Raw genomic sequence first — 26,115 nt, forward strand, 5'->3', positions numbered from 1 at the left:
CTGGAAGCCAACAATTGGTAAGTCTGAGAATCTGACATTGGAGTAATGAAATGGATTGAACCACAGCCATGGATGACTTTTGTATATTGGGCAGGATCCTAGAACTACCCAAATCATAACAATTTTATAGCATCTTGGTAACTTTACAAACAATCATAATGCATCTTGATTAAAAAAAACTTTATCACACAACTTGTATGTATGTTGTAGTTGCAAGAATTCTCTCATTGTCATACAGATACTATTGATATTATAGTTGTCTGGATATGTTCAATCTCACAACCATCATGAACTGGGATAGACTGAACAGGAACATAATCCTGAACATAATCAAACTGAAGTTATGATCTGAATTTGACTCTTATGCACTGATTTGACAAAGCAGTACCAAATTGATGGAAACCTTTGATATGAAAGCCTGAAGATGGTGGCAGCAGAGTAGGCAGCGTTTGGGCTCCTGAGCCTGGGTCTTATCTGTCCCATCTGTTTTATTTCTTTACCTTCTTTTCTACTTTTTTTCCCTCCATTTTTCAGTTTATTAGTGTCTTTCGCTAAACTTACCTTCTGGAGAGAGTTGATCATGGAGGCAGCAGTGACGGCGGAATTGTGGTGACAGCTGGCAGCTGAAGCAAGACTTTGATGGTCATCACAAACCCGGTGGCGGATTGGTGGGTGGAGGAGCATGCCCACTGGGAGAGTGGGGGTTGTGGGAGTGTGCCCGGTGCGAGAGTAGGGGTTGTGGGAGCGTGCCCAGTGGGAGAGTAGAGGTTGTGAGAGCGTGCCCAGTGGGAGAGTGGGGGTTGTGGGAGCCTGCCCGGTGGGAGAGTAGGGATTGTGGGAGCCTGCCCGGTGGGGGAGGGGTGGGGGACAGCATGCCCGGTGGTGGAGTTGGGGGTGGGTAGAAGCATGACCGGTGGGGCATTTTGAGGGTGTGTGTGTGTTCGGTTGGGGAGTGGGGGGTGAGGGGGGGGTGCAGAGAAGAGCGGGCCCATGGGGGAGTGGGGGGAGTGCAAGGGTTTCCTGTGGGGCAGTGGGGGGAGAGCCTGGTGGGGCAGTTGGGGGGGGGGGCGGGGAAGGGTGAGCGTGCCTGGTTGGGGAGTGGGAGAGGGTGCGCCCATTGGGGGTATAGGAAAGGGGAGCATGCCTGGTGGGAGAGTGGGAGGTGAGAACATGCCCGATGGGGCAGTGGGGAGGTGCAGAGATGATAAGAGTGTACCTGGCACAGGATTGGGGTGGGGAGGGGGTGAGGGAGGGGGAAGAGGAGAGCATGCCCAGTGCAGGGGAAGAATGTGCATGGTGCGGAGGATGGTGTGTCCTCATAGGGAAAGCCCAGTGTGGAGCGACTGCTTTCGAAGGACTGGAATGTCTAACTTTGAGCTTTCTTTATTTTTCTGATTTATAATCAATTGAACATTTTAACTTACTTCTTTATATTTCTATTTTGTACCTAGGTACCTTTGTACCTGAGATGAGGCCAGGAATGATGACTTTGTACACTTTTCACTGTACCCCTGTACCCTGTACTTGAGTACATGTGACAATACAGTTAGTTGTGCTATAACATGGCAGCTCCATTCTTGTGTAACCCCATGTTCTAAAAGAAGCACATAACAGCAGCACCACTTAACTGATGGGGTCAAAATCACACTATAGCCAATGCATGCTTTAAAAGTTCCCACATCAAAAACAATGTCCTCAATTTTGTCAATCATGTTACAGCAAATTCGCATTAACAAAACACACGTTATAGCAGAGCAACTTGTAAAACCTAATTCTAATTCTAATCTAGAGAAGCTGTACCAAACATTTAATTCTCTCTGATGTGCCCTGATTCAATTAAGAATAGAGATCATGTTACTTCCCTTCCCCTCCTTGCCCCATTAGGAACATAGTTGAAACTTTATTGCTGGAACAGCACAGCAGGTCAGGCAGCATCCAGGGAACAGGAGATTCGACGTTTCGGGCACAGGCCCTTCTTCAGGAATGAGCAGAGTGTGTTCAGCAGGAGAAGATAAAAGGTAGGGAGGAGGGACTTGGAGGAGGGGCATTGGAAATTTGATAGGTGGAAAGAGGTCAAGGTGAGGGTGATAGGTCGGAGTAGGATGGAGGCGGAGAGGTCAAGAAGAAGACTGCAGGTCAGGAAGGCGGTGCCGGGCTGGAGGGATCCGGCTGAGACAAGGTGGGGGGAGGGGGGATGAAGAAACTGGTGAAGTCCAAGTTCATCCCCTGCGGTTGGAGGGTTCCCAGTCGGAAGATAAGACGCTCCTCCTCCGACCGTCGGGTTGTTGTGGTTTGGTGGTGGATGAGTCCAATGACCTGCATATCCTCGGTGGAGTGGGAGGGGGAGTTGAAATGCTGTGCTACAGGTTGGTTGGGTTGGTTCGTCCGGGTGGCCCAGAGGTGCTCTCTGAATCGCTCCGCAAGTAGGCGGCCTGTCTCCCCAATATAGAGGAGGCCACACCGGCTGCAGCGGATGCAGTAGATGATGTGGGTGGAGGTGCAGGTGAATCTGTGGCGGATATGGAATTTTCCTTTGGGGCCTTGGAGAGAAGTGAGGGGGGAGGTGTGGGCGCAAGTGTTGCACCTCCTGCGGTTGCAAGGGAAGGTGCCGGGAGTGGAGGTTGGGTCGGTGGGGGGTGTGGATCTGACAAGGGAGTCGCGGAGGGAGTGGTCTCTACGGAAAGCTGATAGGGGAGGGGAGGGAAATATATCCTTGGTGCTGGGGTCTATTTGGAGGTGGCGGAATTGATGGCGGATGATGCGCTGTACATGGAGATTGGTGGGGTGGTAGGTGAGGACCAGTGGGGTTCTGTCCTGGTGGCGGTTGGAGGGGCGGGGCTCAAGGGCGGAGGAGCGGGAAGTGGAGGAGATGCGGTGGAGGGCACCGTCGACCACGTCGGGGGGGAAAATTGCGGTCCTTGAAGAAGGAGGCCATCTGTGTTGTACGTATTTTGAACTGGTCCTCCTGGGAGCAGATGCGGCGGAGACGAAGGAATTGGGAGAATGGGATGGCGTTTTTACAGGGGGCAGGATGGGAGGAGGTGTAGTCCAGGTAGCTGTGGGAGTCGGTTGGTTTGTAGTAGATGTCCGTGTTGATTCGGTCGCCTGAGATAGAAACAGAAAGGTCTAGGAAGGGGAGGGAGGAGTCCGAGACTGTCCAGGTGAATTTGAGGTCGGGGTGGAAGGTGTTAGTGTAGTGGATGAACTGTTCAACCTCCTCGTGGGAGCACGAGGTAGCGCCGATACAGTCATCAATGTAGCGAAGGAAAAGATGGGGGGTGGAGCCAGTGTAGTTGCGGAAGATGGATTGTTCCACATACCCTACGAAGAGGCAGGCATAGCTGGGGCCCATGCGGGTGCCCATGGCGACTCCTTTTGTTTGGAGAAAGTGGGAGGATTGGAAAGAAAAGTTGTTCAGGGTGAGGACCAGTTCGGTCAGTCGAAGGAGGGTGTCGGTGGAAGGGTACTGGGTGGTACGGCGGGAAAGGAAGAAGCGGAGTGCTTTGAGTCCTTCGTGATGGGGGATGGAGGTGTACAGGGACTGGATGTCCATGGTGAAGATGAGGCGTTGGGGACCGGGGAAGCGGAAATCCTGGAGGAGTTGGAGGGCGTGGGTGGTGTCACGAACGTAGGTGAGGAGTTCTTGGACTAATGGGGACAGGACCGTGTCGAGGTATGTCCCATTAGGAACATAAACTATCTTTAAAATATTTAACTGTGACTATAGAGTAATAATCAATTGTATGTTCGATTTAGATTAAGTGCAAGAAACTTGTGTACAAGTAATCCATTAGATTAGGATCAAAAATGAAGATGCTATGTTTGACTACTTACTGAGCAGATTAATGCGCTTATCAAAATATCTTTTCATGGTCAAATCAGGAAAAGACAAAGAAAAATCAAAATTTCACATCTCTGTATTGACGCAAGAAAGTTTCCTTGGAATGATAATCAGACAGGAAGGAGAACATTTTCTGAATTTTCAACATCAGTATGTTTCTGGCCAAATGAGGACACAGGCAATGCTGAAACTGCTTCTGTGGAATGAGGTGAGTCATGTGTCAGTTGAAGAATATTTAGGGAGCAGTGATTATAGGATCATTGGAGTTATTTTAGGATTAGAATAACCTTCGCATGGTCAGGAAGGAGAGATTACATCCAGAGTGAGACATTGCCCAAGTAAGTAAATAGTTTGAGGATTTTGGAGGCAACATGTGATGTTAGTACAGAGGGAAACAGGTGCTTTTCACTTGCTTTCAAGAGGACGTAAACAGGTTGGGGATATATACATGGCAGATAAAATTTAACACAGGGAAATGTGAATGAAGCAATGCACTTGCTGAGATGAATGAAGAAAGGCTATGTAGCATAAAGAATACAATTCTAATGTAGGTCCAGGAACCAGGAGATCCGGAAGCTGTGTTTATGAGTAAATTTGTTCAATGTCACAGGGCAGGTTGAGAAAGTAGCGAAAAAAGCATATGGCATACTGGGCTTTACAACTAGAGATACAGAAATCAAAAGTATGGAGATCATGAAGAACCATTAAAATTCACTTGTTTGGCCTCAGCTGGGCTATTGTCTCCTGTAAATGAGTGTGAACACTTTATAATGGGTGCAGAATAGATTTGCTAGAATTCTCCCAGGGATAAAGGGTAATGCAGACAGATCATGTGGTTATTATCCTTAGAAAAGGTTGTAAGGAAATTGATTGAAGTGTCCAAATTAGGTAGAGGATATAGGGAGAGTTGTTCACTATTGGTGGATTGAATTGGGAACCAGAAGACATGTATTTAATGGAAAATGGCAAGAAACTTTGACAACAGGAGGAAAATCATTTTTTACATATTGAGTAGTTAGGACCTGGAATGTACCAGTTAAGAGTGTAGTGACGGCAGACTAAATTGTGGGTTTCAACAGAGAACTACAGAATTACCTGAAGAGGAAAGATATACAGGGCAATAATGAAAAGGTGAGGGAATGAGACTTAGAATCCAAGTTCAGACACAACGGCCCAAATAGTCTTCTTTTGTGGTGTACTCATTCTATGTTTCTATGGGCTGGATTTCAACACCAAAGTGGAGCCAAGCCGAAAAACCACTGTGACATATTCCCAGACATGGAAACAGTAATAGTATAACTAATTCTTTGGTAAGTTAAGAGCCACTTTTGGACTCCACTGGCAGTCTACAGTCAAAAAAGTGTGGTACTGGAAAAGTACAGTCGGCTCAGAGCATTCGAAAAGCAGGAGAATTGACGTTTCGAGCGTAAGCTTTTTATCAGGAGCTTATGCTCGAAACGTAAACTTTCCTGCTCCTCGGATGCTGCTTGACTGGCTATGCTTTTCCAGCATCACACTTTTTTACTCTGATCTCGAGCATCTGCAATTCCTCACTTTCTCCTGGCAGGCTACAGTATCAGCAGATATAGGGAAACAGGTAAATTGCGACGGTATCTCAACAAGTTCCTGGGGAATATTCCTTTCAGGCCACTCCGTGGATCAGTGACAATGGTTACCTTTGTGGCTCCAACTTCACTACAAGTTCATCCCACTGATCACTGGGACTGTCTGCCTGGTCCTTAAAACTTAAAAGAATTAAGGAGAAACTTACTTACTCAGAGATTTGTTAGGATTTGGAATGCACCTCCTGGGAAAATAATGGAGACGGATTCCATACATGGTTTCAAAAAGGTGCTGGATATACATTTGAAAGTGACAAATGTAGAGGGCTGTGGAGATATGACTGGTGAAGGGGGCCAGCTGAGTAGCTCTTTTGGGAGCTTGTACAGTCACAATGAGTCGAATGGCCTCCCTCTATAAGGTGAAATTCTATGATTCTATAAATGCTTACTTGGCCTTCCAGTGTGCCTTTGATTAGGCTGTGAATAGGTTGGCAGCTTTGATAGTCCAAACACCATGCTACATGGAACAGCTGTCCTATTATCAGTTCATTGAATGGCACCTAAAATCACTCCACAGAGGCCAGGGTGGTATCCCATCACCAAGTCTGCCTTTATTTACATATGCGTGATACTTGACACTGGTCCAGCTTCCTAAGAGCCAGCTCTCAGAGTGAACAGAACCTCTGTCACTCCTGTTTATGTCTGTCAGACAGAGCGGGATGGTGACTCAGTGGTTAGCACTGCTGCCTCACGGCACCAGAGACCCGGGAGTGAATCCAACCTCGGGAGACTGTCTGTGTGGAGTTTTCACATTCTCCTCATGTCTGCGTGGGTTTCCTCCCATAGTCCAAAGATGTGCAGGTTAGGTGAATTGGCCATGTTAAATTGCCCATAGTGTTCAGGGATGTGTAGGTTAGGTGCATGAATCAGAGGTAAATGTAGAGTAATGGGGATTGGGTTTGTGTGGGATACTCTTCGGAGGGTTGGCGTGGACTTGTTGGGCCGAAGAGCCTGTTTCCACACTGTAGGGATTCTAGGGGTCGGGATTAACTGTTACACTCACTACAGTCACCATCAGTAAATTCCTGCCTGGGAGCTTACTGTCTGACTCAGTATCTGCTTTCAGTCAATGCAGTGGGACCTTGGGCTTTCTGACAAACGTTGACTCACTATTCTATCACAACTTTATCTTAGGATTTGCTTTCCAATTCCTGAGCGACACCATCTTCAGCATTAGTATTAATCACTTCCATTTACTTTCAGCATATTCTTGGATATTATTGGACGGTGCAATTTCAACTTGCATAGTGGCACTGATTCTGAAGAAACACCTAAAGTTGCTTCGGTTGTATTACTCAATGCCAGTATCAATTTCAATGCAATACTCAACACAGTCTTTATGATCCTTCCTATTCTAATGGTTCTGAGATACATGTTTTGAACATTACAAGGTTAACCTTCTCAAAAGGCCCACTACAGCCTTGGCTTTTAGGTTCCAAGGAGCAATGTTCCATTGCACTTTTCCTAGAAAATTGACAATGCACAAACATTTAGGCTTCTAAGGAGCAAATTATACTGCCTGGTGTTATATATTCTTTGGGTAGAAGGGGTTTACTGAAGTTACCATTAGAGAATGCATAATGTAGCCAACAAGAATTCTATTATTCTCCTGACTGCCAGGAGAAAACAGGTGTCCAGGCATTCATAACCCCAGTCACATTTTGGATATAGTTTCATTGCAAATATGGAAGTGTGTAAAGACTTGTTGGTGTATATATCAATTCTGAAGTTTGGAACATGAGGCAAAACAGGATAGAATGTATTTCCAAAAGCTAGCTCTTGTACCATGCCTCTGCTTTCAATTCATAGCCTGTACATAGGTTTGGAAATGTAAATTGGGATGAGCCATAGAGTCACAGAAACCTATAGCACAGTAAAAGGCCTCCGAGTCCATTGAGTCTGTGCTCGTCATAAACAACTGCCGAACTATTATAATTCAATTTTTCAGGACTTACAGGGAGTGAATTCCAGTTTTTCACCACTCTGAGGAAAGATGTGTTCCTCATATCTCCCCACCATAAATCTACATCACCTGGTCATTTATCCTGCATGATTTTTTTTCCCCAAACAGGAAGCAAAGCAGTCAATTTGTAAAAAAAATTCAAATAATTTTATAATCTTCCTTGGCACTAATTGGATACCACATCATGCTAAGGTAAAGCATTGTAAGGTAACTTTCTGAAGGGACTTAAAAGGCTATGTTCTAGAATAGACTGGAACCCTGAAGCATGATTATGCTGTGGGTCTGAGGTAGGGTCTGAGCTGCTGAGCTTTTCCAACAATTTCTGTGTTTGTGCGCGGTTATGCTGCCATGTTTTCATTGAGTTGCAATGTAACTGGACTCAAAATGAACATGATCTTCAGTATGTTCATACAAGTTCTGGTTCATAGGCTAGGTGTTGGATAATCACAAGATTGTTGTCAACTGCTTTGATTTTCAAATGTTATATTCAAAAAAACACAAATTGACATAAAAATATCCTTTCACTTCATGAATGCCATAATGTCTCCCAGAATGAAGAACTTCAAAGCTTGAAAATAAATAACAAAAATATCCAATTATGCCATCAGCTCTGCAACAAAAAATCCAATTATCTGCAGATCTGGCCACAGCTGCAGTAATTGGTGACCTGCACTTTTGGTCATCAGACAATCGGAATGATGAAGGCAATTAAACACAGTCTTATACATGCCCTGCAGAGGTTATGGTGGATGCTATATCAGACCTCATCAATTTCAAAACGGAAAGAAACTACCTCCGAAGCTCTCCAGCCATGGTTGCAACCAAAATGTTAGCGAGGTGGTCATAAGGTAAATTATGTCAATGGAATGACAAATGCAGGCTTTGCAAAAACAGAGAGGAATAATTACAGGCCCAGGATATAATTGAGCAATTGACTGTCCTGCACTTGAGCTGTCATCTTAATGTGAAGTGCTGTCACACCCTGCAACACTACTAGAATCGGACAGCCCAGTCCACTTTGATCTATACTTACGCAAATGAAATGAGGTCAAAATCTGGTCATTAGAAACTCCCCTATGTGATTAAAGCTTTCAACTTTACAGGAGATTTTTTAATATATCAGTGATCACAAAGTGTAAATTGTCAACGCTTTGAAAAGAGAACAATATGTAAACAAGTTGCAATAAAGACATGGACATGTTAGAACTAGAGACGTACTTCTTTAAAAGGTAACTAGGATTTAAATTTACTAGCTGAACAAAAAACATAGTTAAAAGGAGGTCAAATAGTTGCACACATCCAGTTTTATATGCATCCAGTTTGCAATTAGGAACTCCTAGATTAACAAAGTATAAATTACGTTAAGAAAGCTATATAAAAGACATTTTTCTTTCCTGTGTTTTGTATTCATGACTATTTCAGCAACACAGAGATTGGACATTTGAGTCTTTAATTGCTGCCTTACCAGATCATCTTTGGGTTTCACCACTTTCATGAAGGCACCTCTGGTTGCTGCTTCCTTATATTCCTTTATCGTAACTTTCCTTGCATCTAGGAACTTCAGTTTTGGCAATTTGTGAAGAATGAAATATCTGATAAGGAAAATATAAGAGAACTTTTGGTTAATAATAATATTTTCAAGTAATGTTGTTGACCAATAACATTATCAAAAGGATGGGGTACAGAATTGAATAAAACAATTAAAAACAACAAAATGGAGTTAACAATTACAAACTAAGTTCAGGCTTCTACTGCTAGTCTTCTGCAGACACCTCTCAAATTTCATATCAAATGTTGATCTTGCTTTTTATGTTAAAAATCACACACCAGGTTATAGTCCAACAGGGTTATTTGGAGGCACGAGTTTTCAAAGTACTGCTTCTTCATCAGGTGCTTTTTATGCATCTTCTTTGCATCCTTAACTTTGTAATTCCTCACTCTATTCAATCACTATATAATTTTGGTATGGTATGATCAGCCTGTCCTACACACCAAACAAAAAACATTTCATTGTAGCATAAAAAAGGATAAAAACCACCAAATGGAGTTAGAACAATATAGCGCAGTACAGGCCCTTCAACCCTCAACATTGCGAGGACCTGTGAAACCAATCTGGAAGCCCATTTAACGTACACAATTCCATTTTTGTTCATATGGCTATCCAATGACCATTTAAACGCCTTAAAGCTGGCGAGTCTACTACTGTTGCCGACAGTGCTTTCCATGCCCGTATTACTCTCCAAGTAAAGAAAGTACCTCTGACATCTGTCCTATATCTATCACCCCTCAACTTAAAGCTATGCCCTCTCGTGCTAACCATCACCATCCAAAGAAAAAGGCTCTCACTTCCACCCTATCAACCCCTCTGATTATCTTGTATGCCTCAATTAAGTCACCTCTCAACCTTCTTCTCTCCAACGAAAACGGCCTCAAGTCCTTCATCCTTTCCACATAAGGCCTTCCCTCCATACCAGGCAATATCCTAGTAAATCTCCTCTGAACCCTTTCCAAAACTTCCACATGCTTCCTATAATGTGGTGACCAAAAGTATACATAATAGTCCAAGTGCGGCTGCAACAGAGAATGTAAGACATATCTTAGAATTTGAGACACAAGACATAAATACGATTTTAAAAACTTTCATTATTTACATTCTGGTTTCACTTCATCAGAATACCTAAGAAGGTATTGTGGTTATGAAGAGCTTTTGAAGTGTAGTCATTATTGAGATACCAGGGAACAGATGCTCCAACCAAACAGTGCACAGCTCACAAACAGTACCAATATAATGACAGATCATTTGTTCAGAATTGCGCTGGCGAAGAAAATTTTAACCAGGACTCGAAAAAAAAATGAATTCCTCCCAAGTAGCACTGAAGGGTATTTTAAAGCAAGAAGGCAAATGAAGAGACCTGTAAAGACCTAACAAAGTATATATTATGTTAAGAACGCTATGTAAAGGGCACTGGGGCTTTGGATAGCAACAATTAGCTGATTGGTTTGTGGATAGCCACCAGTTATTGATGACGAAGACCTTCTACCTGCCAGCAGGTATACGGTTAGCTCTAAGGAAGCTTAGCAGCTTTGGGGGACATAGTGTGGGTGTTTTGGCAAAAAGCATCAGACATCTGGGGGAGAAGGCACTGTTTTTCATTCTGCAATAAAATGCACCTCAAGCCTGAAGATAGCCAGTTTATTTCTCCTTATCAGTAACAGAAAGCTATAAGACAAGGATTTTTAAAAGTGGAATCAGTGCAAACAGATGGAAGTATCAGGAGAAGGATGATTGAACCGAATTAGAATTATCTTTATTGTCACATATACTCAAATGAGTACAGTGAAAGGTTTACAGTTGCCACATTACAGCACCATCTTAGGCACAAAGGTACATAAGTACAGACTGAAAAGCAGAAGTCTGATTAGCACAAGAACTATCTCAGCAAGCCCTGCAGACAGGGACCACTGAATTGTTTCTCTGTCCATTCAAAATACCCATGCTTTTGACCTGTCTTTGTCTGTCTGCGTGTGTGTAGAGGGAGAGTTTATAAGGGGGTTATAGTTTTAACAAAATAGAGTTATATGTCAATAGTTCGTAATTGTTTATGTATTTGCAATAAATCTTTGTTAAGTACAGAAACCAGTTCTATGCTGTTTGTCAACCGGGAGGTCGGTCAATTGGGGAGTTCTGCATATTCTTCAAAATCATTAGAATCAGAGAATAATGGGGCTTGATTTTCAGTATGTGACCCCAGTGAAGCATAATAAGCCTCTATTTAATGATTCTTCTGAATGGTGCCACCATCAAACTGTGCAGCATTCCCGCAGCTGAGGTGTCAGTCTAAATTAGATACTCATGCCATTCAATGCAATATAAATTGTATCTCCCAAATCAGAGGCAGACTTGCTACCTCTGTGAAAGATGCCAAAGTCATTCACATCAAAAGGGGAAAGCAGTCATATTATATCTCAGCAATTAAAAGTTATTCAAATTAATGATGCAACTGCAGAAAAACCCAATAATTTCAAGGCAGAGTTAGGTTGATTCTTGTTAGCCAAAGGAATCAAAAGTTATTGTGGGGTAGACAGGAGTGTCGAACTCAAAACAAACTGTTCAGGCACGACTTGGAGGGTCACGCGGTCTACTTCTACTCCCAGTTCACATTGAAGTCTGATTAAAGTTCTGCTCAAAGCAACAGCTTAAGTTAATTCATTTTTCACTCCTTATGTTTGATATGGCACCATTATAACCAAATGTTCTTCTGTAATCTTTGCCAAATATCGATCTGTCTAAAAGTTTTAAACTGTTCAGTTTCCTCCAGATTGTATGTCTTAAGATGATCATATGGCTTGAGAGATAATATTTCAGATCGTAATTTGTTACAGCAGAGCAACAAATCATAAGATTTGTCTTTCTCTATTTAATGATAATGAAACTTTGTGTTGCAATTTGCTGACAGGTATGAATTGATAACATTGTAATGAGAAACAGGACCTATAAGGCTAAGCAAACAGGGCAAGAAACTGTCAACTGTGCACCTCCTTAACCAACTAAATTAAAGTAATGCCAAAAAAAGGAAAGAAATACAAGAAAAATAGACTGGAGTAACAGAGGGAGGAAGAAAAGCAAAAGGTTTTAATTCAATTTTATCTTTTAAAAATCTCAATTAAAAATCAAAGAAATAAAATACAAGCATACGAAATTGAAACAGAGATTGATCCTGTTTTGCCATTCAATACTGTACTGTTTGCAAAACAAAACTTTTCACTGTACCTAGGTACAAGTGACAACAATAAATCAAGTCAAATCGATAAGGTCACAGTTGATCTGTTGTGTTCTAAATTCACATTCCCATTATTTCCCAATAACCCTGTTTCACTTGTCTAACAAGAATCCACCTACATTTCCCTTAAAAATATTCAATAACCCTGCCCCAACTCCTTCTGAAGCAAAGTCACATAACTCTCAGAGAGGGGAAAAACATGTCTTATCTCTAACCTGAATGGGTGACCCCTAATTTTAAAATACTATCCCTAGTTTTGGACTGATCCACAACAGGAAATTTCATGTTCACATCTATCTTACCAAGACCATTCAAGGTCTTATACACCTCAGTCAAGTCACTTTCTAAACTCCAGTGGAAATATGCTAATGTGGCCAATCTATCCAATCTGCTCATTCCCAGTATCAATCTAGTCTAGTCGAGAAGCCACACATGAAATAGCTAATTTCCAGTGTAATCTTGTTTGGCAATAATTAGCACCTATCATACAAGAATGTTACTTGAGGCAAATAATGAGATGACATTTTTGTAAAATTAACAGCAATGTGGTGCTTTTCAGACAGAAATTTAAAATTTCTATCTTTAATCTCATCTTTGTAGCTTCTGTGTATAAGTGAGGGAGTGCCATTCGCCTCACTCTTATTTTGTCAGCGAACTATGGCATATTATTAGATTAGATTATGTGCAGTGTGGAAACTGGCCCTTCAGCCCAACAAGTCCACAGCGACCCTCCAAAGAGTAACCAACCCAGACCCATTTCCCTCTGACTAATGCACCTAACACTATGGGCAATTTAGCGTGGCCAATTCACCTGACCTGCATATCTTTGGACTGTGGGAGCACCCGGAGGAAGCCCACGCAGATATAGGGAGAATGTACAAACGCCACACAGACAGTCGCCCGAGGCTGGAAATGAACCTGGGACCCTGGTGCTGTGAGGCAGCAGTGCTAACGACTGAGCCACCGTGCTGCCCATATTATATCTCAGCAACTGCAAGTTATCCAAATAAATGATGCAACTGCATCGGTCAGGTTAAGCTAAACCTACACTTCTTCACTGCTATTTAGATAAAGTAGGAAACTTTTTTTTCTTTGAAATTAGCTTTTTCAAAACAACATGAACAAAGTGATTTTCCCCACAGAAAACCCTGTTAAAATGTATTCATTTTTATTAATTCATGGGTTTTAGACAATGTTGGCTAGGCCAGCATTTATTGCCCATCCCTAATTGCCCAGACAGCAATTAATAGGCAACCATATAGCTACTGATCTGGATCCAGACCAGGTAATGATGGCAGATTTCCTTCCCTAAAAGACATTAGTGAAACAGTTGAGTTTTTACAACAGTTACAGTGGTTACATGATTACCATTAGACTAGCTTTTCATCCCAGATTTTTAATGAATTCAAGTTTCAAAATCTGCTATGGTGGGAAGTGCACTCATATATCCAAAACATTAACCTGGGATTCTGGATTACTGGTCCAGTGACATGACACCCATGGTCTCTAACATGCAGACCACGATCAACTATGTATTAAGATCAACTGCTAGAGACATCACCAGCTTGTGTTACCCCACAATGCACGTCTGTGCCAGTCAATCTCATCACCCAGCCATCTTTCTTTGCTGTGTGCACTTTGTTCAGCAGCTGCTTCTGCAAGACATGAGGCTGGAGAAGAGCATACTCTCTTAACAAGCCTAACCAGTTTGTTGAATTGTGCTTCAGTCTGGTCCAGACGGACTGTCATTGCACAATAAAGTAACTTTGTGGTAGCAATGCAAACAAATGAATAGGAAATATACTAGGAGTGGATGTGTGAAGTCAGTATAATACAGTAACATAGGAGGTTACTCAGCCCATCATATCCATGCAGAGTCACTGCAAGAGCATCTCAGCTAGTCATGCTCCTCTATCTGTTCTCTGCCAATATTTTTCTTCAGCTGCTTGTCTAATATATCAGTACAGGATGAAGAAAATCGACAGGGAATGCTGCCATGACCTAAACCCGAAATCAATGCAATACAACCGACCAAAAATCAGGAAACAAATCACAACCCACAGAAATGACCTCCCGTGCCTCTACACTTGAAAGCAGCAGCAGCAACACTCTAAATGTTCCACAGTTGCAGATCCAGAACCCAATGAGATGACATTTCTTCTCCCCCATTGGCAGAGTGATGAACAAATTACAAGCTGAGGATGAGCAATGAACTTGGACCATCTAAAAAATGTACAGATAGCAGAATACATTTCTGTTCTCAATTGTAAAAGACGGAAGTGTGTTTGCTTTATATTGTTACCAAAGTAGATCAATAAGTTAAAAGGGAAATTTATAACAAATCCACATAAGTTATTTTTTCACAGGATGAAGTGTGAAGACAATTTGAAAGCTGAATAACTATTTCTTTCTAAACCAGCTGCAAAAGCTAAGACCTGCACTGAAGCATCATTCTGCATTGGTCATCTTCTGGGCAAACACAAGAAATCATTCACAGATGGTGAAGTAATAAAGAAGCAATGGCCAAAGCTGCTCTTTATTCCATGATCTCAAGAAAAAAGCACCTAATAATGGCAATCGAGAGCATACCACTTCGTGCTTCCACAGGGGCAAAACAAATGGAATCTTTGTCCAAAGACATCTTTCAGCAACTACTGCAGGACCTGAAGGACTGTGAATGGCTCTCACTGCAGTTTGATGAATCCACCATCACAACCCAGCTGATTCTCACATGGTTTTTAAGGACATGATAACTGAAAAGGATCATCTTACCCTTTTGCTCCTTAGAGAACACAAAGGCTGAAGATATCTACCATGAAATGAAAAAATGCATGAATTGAGAAACCGGTTTCCATCATAACTAATTGTGTACAAGCCATGCTTGGCGCAAATGTGGCCTTTGGTGTGTTTTGCAAGATTTCCCCTCCATTGTCAATTACCACTGTATAACACACCAACAAACATTAGTAGTAATGGATGGACTTTTTGCATGTAATGTAAGTTGTTGTTAAGATTGGAACCTTGACTGGAGTCACAGCCTTGCAGCATCAGTTGTTTAACTCCTTAACTTGATGAACTCAATGCTGCCTATGGTGAACTAATCCTCCATGTTGATGTGAGCTGGTTAAGGAAACATGCTCGAAAGAATTTTAGATCTAGTGATTGAAATAGTCACTTTTTTAACAATCAAAGAATGCAGCAAGATGTCAGACAATGGGCAGTTGCTCAACCTCAATTTCCTTACAGACATAGTGTCAAAACTGAACTAGCTAAACCATGAACCGCAGGCGAGGACAGCGATTTAGGGCATATCAGTGTAGCAAATGCATTCAAATTTAAATTAATTTTCAGTCCTCCAAACTTAAAAATAAAATGCCAATACATTTTGAGTCTAAAGAAAATACCAGAGGAAAAAAAAATCAAATATAAAGAAAAATGGTTCAACCCAGCAAATCTCTGTGCATGCCTTGAGGATGTTAGCAGAGGAATTCAACAAATGGTTTCAGGAATTAGGTGCGAAGAAACAAATTGGCTCAAATCCATTCTTCAAGTAGACATTGGTGGGTTAGCAACCAAATTCCATTAGGTATGTGACTTACAAAGCAGTGGAGTTGATATGGAAATATTATGATGTGGAGATGCCGGTGTTGGACTGGGATGGACAAAGTTAAAAAATCACACAACACCAGGTTATAGTCCAACAAGTTTATTTGGAAGTACTAGCTTTCGGAGTGCTGCTCCTTCAACAGGTAGCTGTGGTGCAGGATCATAAGACACAGAATTTATAGCAAAAGATCACAGTGTCATGTATGCAATTGATATGATATATTGAATAAACCTAGACTGTTGTCAAGTCTTTCATCTTTTCGAATGGGTTGCAGGTTTTGGTTCATTAGTATGTAAATCCCAGAACTTCTTTCAAGTCACATTCTTGTGATAACTTATGATTTTATATATAAAAAAGTGACATCTTAACTCAGACAATGCATTAAAGGTGTGAGGTTAAAGTCTGTCTGTATCCCAATCTGGAGTCAGGCTGGTTCTACTTCCAAAGTAGGAATCTAGATTGACTGCCTGCAGTTTGTATGCTCTTTGAATAAAATAGAATGTATCTGCAAATACAATTCTGCAAATGCAAATTCACCCTATAGACTTATGTGTGTAAACATGCGTGCATGTGAGGGAGAGAGAGAGTATGAAAAGATGAAAGACCTAACAGCAATCTAGGTTTGTTCAATATATCATTTCGGTTTCATGCATGATACTGTGATCTTTTGCTATAAATTCTGTGTCTTATAATCCTGCGCCACAGCCATTTGATGAAGGAGCAGCGCTCCGAAAGCTAGGATTTCCAAATAAACCTGTTGATCTATAACCTGGTGTTGTGTGATGTTTAACTATGGAGATATTAGCATGCAAAGTCATTTTTAGCTGAAAGGCAAATCAAGAGACAAGGATTTTTGGGGATTCACAACTATAGAAAAATATCCACTCTTATTATCCTGTGCTTTTAATGTGAAAGCTTGCTTTGACTCCGCATACCTTTATGGTTTGATTTGATTTATCTATTGTCACATGCATTTTGTTACAAAATACAGGAAAAGTTGTTGTATAGTGTCACCACTCTCTGGCGCCATCTTAAAACTCAGAAAAATAAACCAAAACATCCAAAGAACGATAATCTATTCCAGTATCGCACACATCTCACAAATACACTTTTGATAGACTGTATGCAGGTAGCAGTTTCAAACTACAATCAGAGTTCAAGGTGATGGCACATTGTGTTTGGTTTCACATTTATATAACACTAAAACTAAACTGTTTATTCTTTCTATTATAATACACTAATCTGGAATGAACTGCTTGCCTTATGTTTAAAGGCTGGATAGGCTAGGCCTGTATCCTCTGGAGTTCAGAAGAGCCAGAAGTGACTTTATTGAAACATACAAGATTCTGAGGGGACTTGACAGCTGACTGTGGAAAGGTTGTTTCCTCTTGTGGAAGAATTGAGAACTAGGTATCACATTTTAAAAGTAAAGGGTCACCCAGTTAAGATACATTTCTTTCTCTCAGAGGGTTGAGTGGCTTTAAAATTCCCTTCCTGAAAAGGCAGTGGACACAGTAGTTTAAGTATTTTTAGGTAGACAGATTCTTGAATACCAAGGGGATAAAAGATTGCAGGAATGTAGAGTGGAGGCTGAAATCAGATCAGCCATGATCTTATCGAATGGTGAAGCCTGTTTAAAAGGCCAAGCAGCCTGTTCTTGTTCCTTGTTCACATGTTTCCTTTGGGGTAGACCTTGGATTGCACTCAATTCAAAAAGTTATCTTGTGCTTAAAAGTTTTGGACCACTGTGATACACTGACAACTCCACTATAATTCAGTCAATTTGCATAAAGGTATGCAACCTGAAATACCAATCATCTGCAGAGAAACCCTGTGTACTAACTGATCATTTACTTCTTAACAGATGTCCTTCCGTTAGGAGCACAATTGAATTAAAAATTGTGGCTGATTATTCCATTCCTTATCCGTGGTTGAAATTGCTGTTCATAGCAGAAACCAGTAACGAAAAATTGGGCTTGCTGGATACAGTTCAATATCACATCACAGTATGCTATTAGGAATGAATCAGTTAAGACTGAGTATCTGAGTCTAACAAGGGCTACTGACGCTGCAAACATCAACAGGGAAGCCAAACTGCTAAATTCAGACTCAGATATTGAAATCAGCATGAGCTGAAAAGACTAATTTCTTGGCCTTGAGGAATCTAATGAGGATAGGAAGCTCAATATCCTTTTCTATTTTAGCCCTGTAAAGTTGGTAATTGCTCTGCTCCATTGGGCATTAACTGCTTGGGCCATTTTTCTACTACTGTACCACTATAAAACAAAGTGTAGTGTAATTAGTATTGCAGATATGTCACCTCATCAGCACTGGCCAAACCCTAAGTAAACATCAGCTAACATTCACAGAAGTTAAATTCATCACATTCAATTAGCATTATACTATTGTGTGCGTTAGTTATCTTGAGCTTTTTTAAACTGGAGTTGTGTACTGAGTAGATTATTGAGAGAGATTCTTAGTCTTTTCTATCAAGTCAGTCACTTCAGGTTGAATGGGTCAGTTGCCATTGCACTTTAATCTTATACTTATGTGGGGAGTACTATTGAAGTCGTTGCTGTTGGCAGGAGGCCAAACATTGGAGACAACGGTCCTTAAGGATTTCTGCTGATTCAGACTCAGTGAATATATTTTGAAAAGAACTCTCAGCCGTCTTCAATGCTCTGTATAGGCTGCATAAGCTGGAAGAGGAAAACATCAACAATCTCTCTTAAGACAGCAAAATCCATTGTTTAGTTGGAGTTGGCAAAAATAGCACCAACTTGCACTTGTACACTGCCTTTGATGCACCGAAATGTTCAGTGATCTCTCTCAGAAGTATGATGAGATAATGATTGCAGAGGCAAAAATGAGATATTAGATGCAGTGACAAGCAGTTTGGTCAAATAGAGGCTTTTAGTGTAGGTCGCAAAGTCATCTTGCTGCATATCTCCAAATAATATTGTTCCACCATTTGTGGCCATACCTTCTGCTGTTGAGGCTCTCAACCATGGAATCGATCCTGAAAACTCCCTGCTTCCTTCTCTTCTTTTAAGACATTTCTTAAAACCTACTTCTTCAACCCCCAGTTTATGATCACTGGTCTGATATTTATTTAAATGGTTCAATGTAAAATTTTGGCCAATTACACAGCCATAAATGAATTTAGAGGTTTTATTATGGTAAAAGAACTATACACATGGAAATTGTTTCAAGGGAACTGGAATGGTAAAAAGGAAAAAGTCCAAGTGCTGGCTAGTGTTGGGATTTAAAAGGGATTACAGAAGACAGCAGAGCTTAATTAGATCCAATATCAGGAGACCAGTTGGGGGATCTGGTTCCTCCTGCTTGTACTAATAAACCAGCTCTCTTAACCCAGCAGTACATCCGTACACACAGAAACAATTGGTTTCCTTTACTGAACACTGTGCAAGTACAAAGAGCAGGCTTTCTCAATCACAAATACAAAAGTAGCATATCACAGATGCAGGAAATCGGAATCATAAACAGAACATGCTGAAAATGCACAGCAGGTCAGTCCTGCTGAGTATTTCGAGCACTTTCTATTGATGGGGTCATGAACTAGTTTTGGAGAAAAAGATCATACAATGTAGGAGGAGGAGAGCATTCAGCCCATCAAGTGTGCTCTGCTATTCAATGAAATCATGGCTGATCTGATCATTCTCAACTTCACTTTTGGCAGCACGATGGAGTGGGGTAGGGTGTGGAGCGGAAGCTCCTCAGAAGTCAGTATGTTCTTGATAGGTCGAATGGCCTGCTTCCTGCTGTCAGGATTCTGCAATTCTATTCGTCTATGATTCACTTTCCTGCCTGATCCCCATAACCCTTCATTCCCTTATGATTAAAGTCAGCACCTTTCTCTGGCCCGGAAGCCCAGAGCCAATCTGGCTTAGAACAGAAGTTTAACTCCCATCCAGATAGTCTAATGGCTGGCTGCTAGCCGCTAACATTATTGATTGGCTATCCCCCCCCAATGAGGGGGATCTAGTTTAGCTTTGTCACCAGATAAGTGTCAGATTTTACCAGGACTAGGCTTCCAGGCCTGGATGAGGGTTTCAGGGGACCTGCGTGTAGCCATTTTGTTTTTGGGGAAGGTTGGTGTTGCATTTAACAGGGCTGTGGGGACTAATTGTAAGAAGTAACAACTGCCACCCCCAACCAGCCCAGCCAGCTTCAGTCTGGCACTTTGCCCAAGTATCCACCCACCCACCCAGCAGCAGAAGGCTCTTCAGTAGCAGATAAAATACCAGTGGCAATAGGAAAGTTACCAGCAGGGCCAACACTATGGCACCAACCTCTGCCTACCAATCGGTTTCTGGAGTTGAGATGGGGGAAGAGATTGTCAGGTGCAATGGGTATCAAATTTCACTGTTGGGCAGAAATTTTCAGTCATTAATTTTCAGTCACTTCAGTAATAAACATACAAAACAATGAATTTCTTCCAAAATAAACAATGACCTAGTTCTTGTCAGTGGTGAATAGACTGCAATGTGAAGGCACTAAACATCGAGATTTGATTTTTGCTGTGTGATTAGGCATGAGACAGTAATGGAAACACTCCAATGAACCTAAACAGGCAGTGTTTTCCCTGCCAAGGCTAGTAGCACATGGTATCTGGGAGGAGATAGTATCTGGGAGCTGGGAGTGGTGGTCAGGTGGTGAACAGCCACAAAATGAAGAAGAATCAGAAATTTTGAAAAATCAAGTTTTACTGGGACCCACTGCAAGGCAAGTGTGAATCCACATGGCGATATTGTATCAGCAACTTAACCAGGCAAACAAGCAATCAACTGTAACTTACTTATGGCTGTAAATTCAAGGATCAATGAGTTTCTTGAGCTGTCTGCTACAAAGGTGCTGCCTATGTAGAAGGCTTGTATTCACGACACTTGTTCTTGCAGCAAGTCTTCAGTACTTGACAGATGATTTCCAAATTTTTGGAAGACTTCTTGCCTACCTCAGACGTTTCTTGCTTTGGTCTGATCTTCTCTGCTGTCAGCCTTCACTGCAGCTTGATCAGGTTACACCATGTGACTGTGAGCCGCTTATTAGGAACACAAGGAACAGCAACATCAACCACATCAGTTGCCTTCTCCTCAGCAATAAAACACTCCACAGGACAGAAGGAAAGGACACAGACTCAGTTCAAAGGAAGAAATACCTTCCCTTCATTACAACACATACAGGATCTATCAACTTTTATCTGCTTCAATTCTCATTTCTAATCTATTTGCACATTTGCTTCTAGCAACTGCTAACTAATAAACTCAATTAGGGGTCCTTTACCAACATAAATTCATTTGGTTTTGGGAGAAAGATGTCCACAGGGGAGGAGTTCCTTGGTAAATTAACCTTGGTGAATAAAGGAGGAGAGACAGCTCATACTCCCTCATCTCGGCACTTGGCGATTTGGGGCATCCTGTCCATGACTGTAATAACTTGGAGAACCTTTGGTAGCAGCTGATTGTAATAATGTCCTTGATCGTAGTATGCTATGACTCCAAATGGATAGAAATCAAGCAACTGCATTGTCACACGTGTGAAACAGTAATTACATTGCTGAAAGAGATATTTGTAATTCACAGAACCTTGACCTTGTAATCTCGATGGACCACAATTTACCAATGAACTTATTAAATTGTTCTCAGCATTATATGGATTTATACCCATCAGCTCACCAAGATATTCTCAAACCAACAATGAAGTTGACAGAGAGCTAGCTACAGTGCAAGCAACGTCAACGAAGAACAATGACATACAACTTTCACTTCTGTGACATACATCAACTCGAAATCCACTCTAAGATTGTACAGCGCCATGCGAATTCCAGATGGTAAGAAAACCTGAAATTCAACCACCTACTTCTAGCACGTACACACACACGGTCTAAGTACAAGATGTGAGTGTGAAAGTGGATGAATATTGCTCCAGCCAGATGTAAAAGGATGACAAACATCACAAGACATTAAATCTGCCAGATCTCCAACCAGGAGAGCCAGTTTGAATCTGAGACCATGCTCACTCTAGACAATTGAACAAGCACCACATCTACAGGCTTACCTCATCCAGAGTATGAAACAATGAGACACGACAGACATGAATCAATTGCCAAACTGAAGCAACTGCCAATATCAACGAGACATGTTGCACCATTCAGTAGTCCAGATGACAACCAGACTAATGAGCCAGAGTCAGCTACAAATTACCGTCCTGCACAGCAGTGTGCAAGAGACCACCCACAGGATTTAAGCCCTCCATTCCCCTCCATGGGAGGAGAGGGCATGTTCTGTTTGGCTTCTGAAATTGCCACAATGGTCATCCCCATAAAAGGAGTAGAAATAAAAGATAGAAGAGAAAAACAAAAAGATTAGGACTCCAGCAGTCCCCCTTTTAAGTCACAGCTTCTTTGATTTTTGCAACAGAGAAATGGAATTCAGAGGTGGAGGTGGAGTGCAAGTGAATAATCTCATGATAAGATGCAGTCTACAGTAAGATAAATAAACTTACTGTTTTCCTTACCCCTAGCAGGCTGGTCAAAAATATCAAAAATATTACAGGGCAGTATTTTCAAAGAAATAGTCAATTCACTTAGTATAAAAAGGAAAAATGCCTAAATTGTGTCCAACTGTAATCCATTATCATATAGAGCAATTGATCCATTAAGTATAAGCAAACAAGCAGAAGACAGTTCTTCTTTAAATCAGTACATGCCATGGATCTGATTAATATTGTGTATCAAAGTGTCAGTCATGCTAAGTACACCATTCTTTTACCTAATTGGTTCAAATATCATATTCCTAAAACAGCAACAAATCTCACTTGAAATTAATTAGGAATGAGCCAATGAACAAAACAATTTATCAACAATTATTTTTATTAAAAAGGGCAGTTATTTCCTGCTGGTTTGTTCCAACATTCAATATCTGGCCCTTTCTCAAGGGAAGAAGTCAGAGATTTACAATCAGCTGCCAATTTTGGTATAAATTTCCATTATCAACAGCAATTACCTTTAACTGACTTCAGGATGTACCTATTTAAAGTAGTTGGTCCATCCCCTCATAATTAGATAATAGGATGCCATGGCTTACTTTGTGAAAAATTCCTTTTCTTATAAAATAACATATCTTCTCAACTTACTGTGAGCAATGAAATAAGTGATTTTATTTAAAATAAATATAGAATTAATTAAATGTTTGATTAGTTTTGCTTTCAACCAAAAATATCAACATCACAAAAACAAATATGAAGAGAATAATAAATTTAAGCTCTATTGCCATGGTTCCAAGGCAACTCAATTTGAGTTAAGCATTTAGAATTAGTTAGCATCAAAATATATTTTCAGTCTTGACAGTACTGGTCAATATGCATGTTTATCGACAATGTTAAACTGTCCAGCCCATATTCTGATATTTCTTGTGGTCCCTGCTCAAGGCAAAGAACAAAATCAAATTCAGTACTTAAATAAAATTGTCATATGACAAAAGGTAGAAAAATGTAATCAGATTACAATCAATGCTGAGTGAATACGACGTTTGGAGCAAATTCTGAAATTTGATTAAGGAGGTAGTTTAAGAGATGAACTTCTTGAGACAAGAAATGGAGTTATCAGACAGAGAAAATCGATGACTCAACTGTCAATGGTGGGGCTGGTGGAATTTTGGTAATGGATAGCAAAACGGATTGAAGATCAGGCAACAACACAGTTGAAGATGATTTGAAGGGCTGAAGAAAGGTTTTAAAATAGGCTGATCTGAAACAATGAAGGGCATTCATTGCGAGAGTAGCTATAATACAAGAGCAAGGATGCACTACTGAGGGTGTACAAATCTCTGGTCAGACTACTTTGGAGTATTGAGAGCTCTTTTGGTCCCCATATCTAAGAAAGGATATGATGGCCTTCGAGTGGGTCCAGCTGAGGTTCACTAGAATGAGCCTGGGAATGAAGTGTTTGTCATGTGAAAAAGTAGATGAGGATTCTGGATCTGTACTCAGTGGAGTTTAGAAGGATGATGGAGGATCTGATTGAAACTTAAATAATAGGGAGACCTGGACACAGTGGATATAGGGAAGATATTTGCAATGATAGGAGAGATGAGGGCCTGAGTGCACAGCAGAGTGAAGACATGACTCTTACAACTGAAATGAGGAAGAATTTCTTCAGCCAGAAGGTGGTGAATCTGTGGAACTCATTGCTGCAGAAGGCTGTGGAGGCCAAATCAGAGTGTTTTAAAGACAGAAACAGATAGTTTCTGGATTAGTAAGGGGTTCAAGGGTTACAGGGAGAAGGCAGGAGAATGGGGTTGAGAAATGTCTTCGCCATGATTGAATCGTAGAGGAGATTCATTGGACCGAATGGCCAATTCTGCACCAATATCTTATGACCTTATGATTTATGCATGAGGATCAGAAATTTAATTTGGGGGTGTCAGGTGGAACAATTGTTGCTAAACAAAGGGGCAAAGCAGGTGTGCATGAGGCATAGGAGGGAAAGGGTTTCGTCAAAGACGTTAAGATGAGCTGTGATTTGTGGACAGTGGAGTAAAGCTAGAAAAATATCAATTTGGAGATTAAATTTACAATGGCATTCCATAGCTAGGTTTAGACCATAGAGTGCCTTTGCTGACCATGAGGAAATGTTGCTTGAGTTAACTTGCTAGCATCATTTAATAAAACTCAACACAACTTGATTCTAATTGCCTGTGAGAGCCTGAGCTACCTGCTCACCTTGCAGGTTTTTTACAAAAAGAGAGTGCAATGTCATCCCATTGCTATCCTGATCAGACCATTTTTTGTTAAGCATCATGCAAACTTGAAAGTAGAAAAAAGGCAGCCATTTTCAGACCTGCAATGTGCCCATTCTGCTGAAGCTACCCTGGAAATGTGTAGTATCTGAAAAGTTTGAACAGGTCAACCAAACCTTTTCTCACAGCTATTATGCAGCAATGACATGAGTGGTATTTTCCACTTATGGGATACTCCCACCAGGCCAAAACGATGCTGTATCTAAGATAAAATTAAGCAATGTAAAGTCCAAAATTCAATCCAGTTTGATATCAGGTAAGCTGTCCGTAGGTGTCAATGACTGGTTGTTTAAATGACCTTCACTGTGTTAGTAATAGGCAGAATATAGGGCGTGCCCTCCACTCCACATCCTGAAGTCAATGGCCAGATCCTTCATTTTGCTGATATTGATGGAGAGATTGTTGTCTTTACACCATGCCACTAAGCACTAATCTCTTTTCTGTCTCCTGTCTCGTCTTGTTTGAGATCTGACTTACAAGGGTTGTTTCATCAGCAATCCTGTAAATGGAGCTGGGTCACAATTCAGCCATACAATCATGCATGTATAAGAAGTATAGTAGGGAGCTGAGTATGCTGGTGTTGAGGATTATGATGGAGGATATGTTGTTGTCTATTCTCACTGATTGCAGTCTACAGATCAGGAATTCGAGGATCCAGTTACAGAGGGGGGAACTGAGACCTAGGTCTCAGAGCTTAGAGATAGGTTTGTTTGGAATTATGGTGTTGAAGACAGAGCTGTAATCAGTAAGTAGAAGCCTGACATAGGTACCTTTGTTATCCAGATGTTGTGGGGATGAGTGTAGGACCAGGGAGTTGGCATCTGCCATGGTCCTGTTGTGCCAGTAGGCAAATTTTGTGACTGACAACATTTGCTGAATAATCCTGAGGGCACTTGTTGCTATGGCCAACTTAAGCTCATAACATGACTCACTTATGCTTGCTAGAAGCAACTTGTATTCATAAGCAGAGATCTGTTCTCCTCAAAGAAGACAGATAGAGTCAAACAATATAGCAACAGACCCTTCGGCCCTCCTATGTCTATGCCAAACTGTCTAAGGTTCGCAATTTCTTTTCTTACGCTACCTGGGGAAGCGTGGCGAGTCTATAATTCCTTGTTGTTTTCTCTGCGGAAACACTTCGACAAATCAGAGGCACTCTGCCAACTAATTAATGATCTCACAGTGAAGACACCCATAGTAGCAGTGACGAAATTATGATTTATGTTTATGTTCAGTTTGAGTGCAGTCTGAGACATCTATGAAAAAAATTAAATATGAACTATTATGAAGGCACAAAAGTAAACATGGCTAAAGTGATGCGGAAAATTTAGTTCAAGAATTGTTCAATAGAGATGTAGTGGCAGACATTTAACGGATTTCAGAATACACAGAATTGATATATTCAAAAGAATATGAACATTTACATCGTAGGTACCTACCATTTGTGAATAACTAGAAGATCTAACAAAGAAAAAGCATAAT

The 26,115-nt window shown here is 41.2% G+C and overlaps 1 protein-coding gene across 1 annotated transcript in view; it reads right to left on the minus strand.

Moving 5' to 3' along the window:
* The window catches only part of lrmda (leucine rich melanocyte differentiation associated), an 889,883-nt gene that overhangs the window by 292,693 nt on the left and 571,075 nt on the right, over window positions 1-26,115 (minus strand). The window contains exon 5 of the mRNA XM_043678940.2: window positions 8,892-9,018. Coding sequence (XP_043534875.1) covers window positions 8,892-9,018 — 127 coding nt within the window. The remainder of the gene's footprint in view (window positions 1-8,891; window positions 9,019-26,115) is intronic.

The sequence above is a fragment of the Chiloscyllium plagiosum genome, unplaced genomic scaffold, assembly GCF_037043375.1.
Source record: "Chiloscyllium plagiosum isolate Xiang-an unplaced genomic scaffold, Cpla_swu_hap1 HiC_scaffold_43, whole genome shotgun sequence".
Classification (NCBI taxonomy): domain Eukaryota; kingdom Metazoa; phylum Chordata; class Chondrichthyes; order Orectolobiformes; family Hemiscylliidae; genus Chiloscyllium; species Chiloscyllium plagiosum.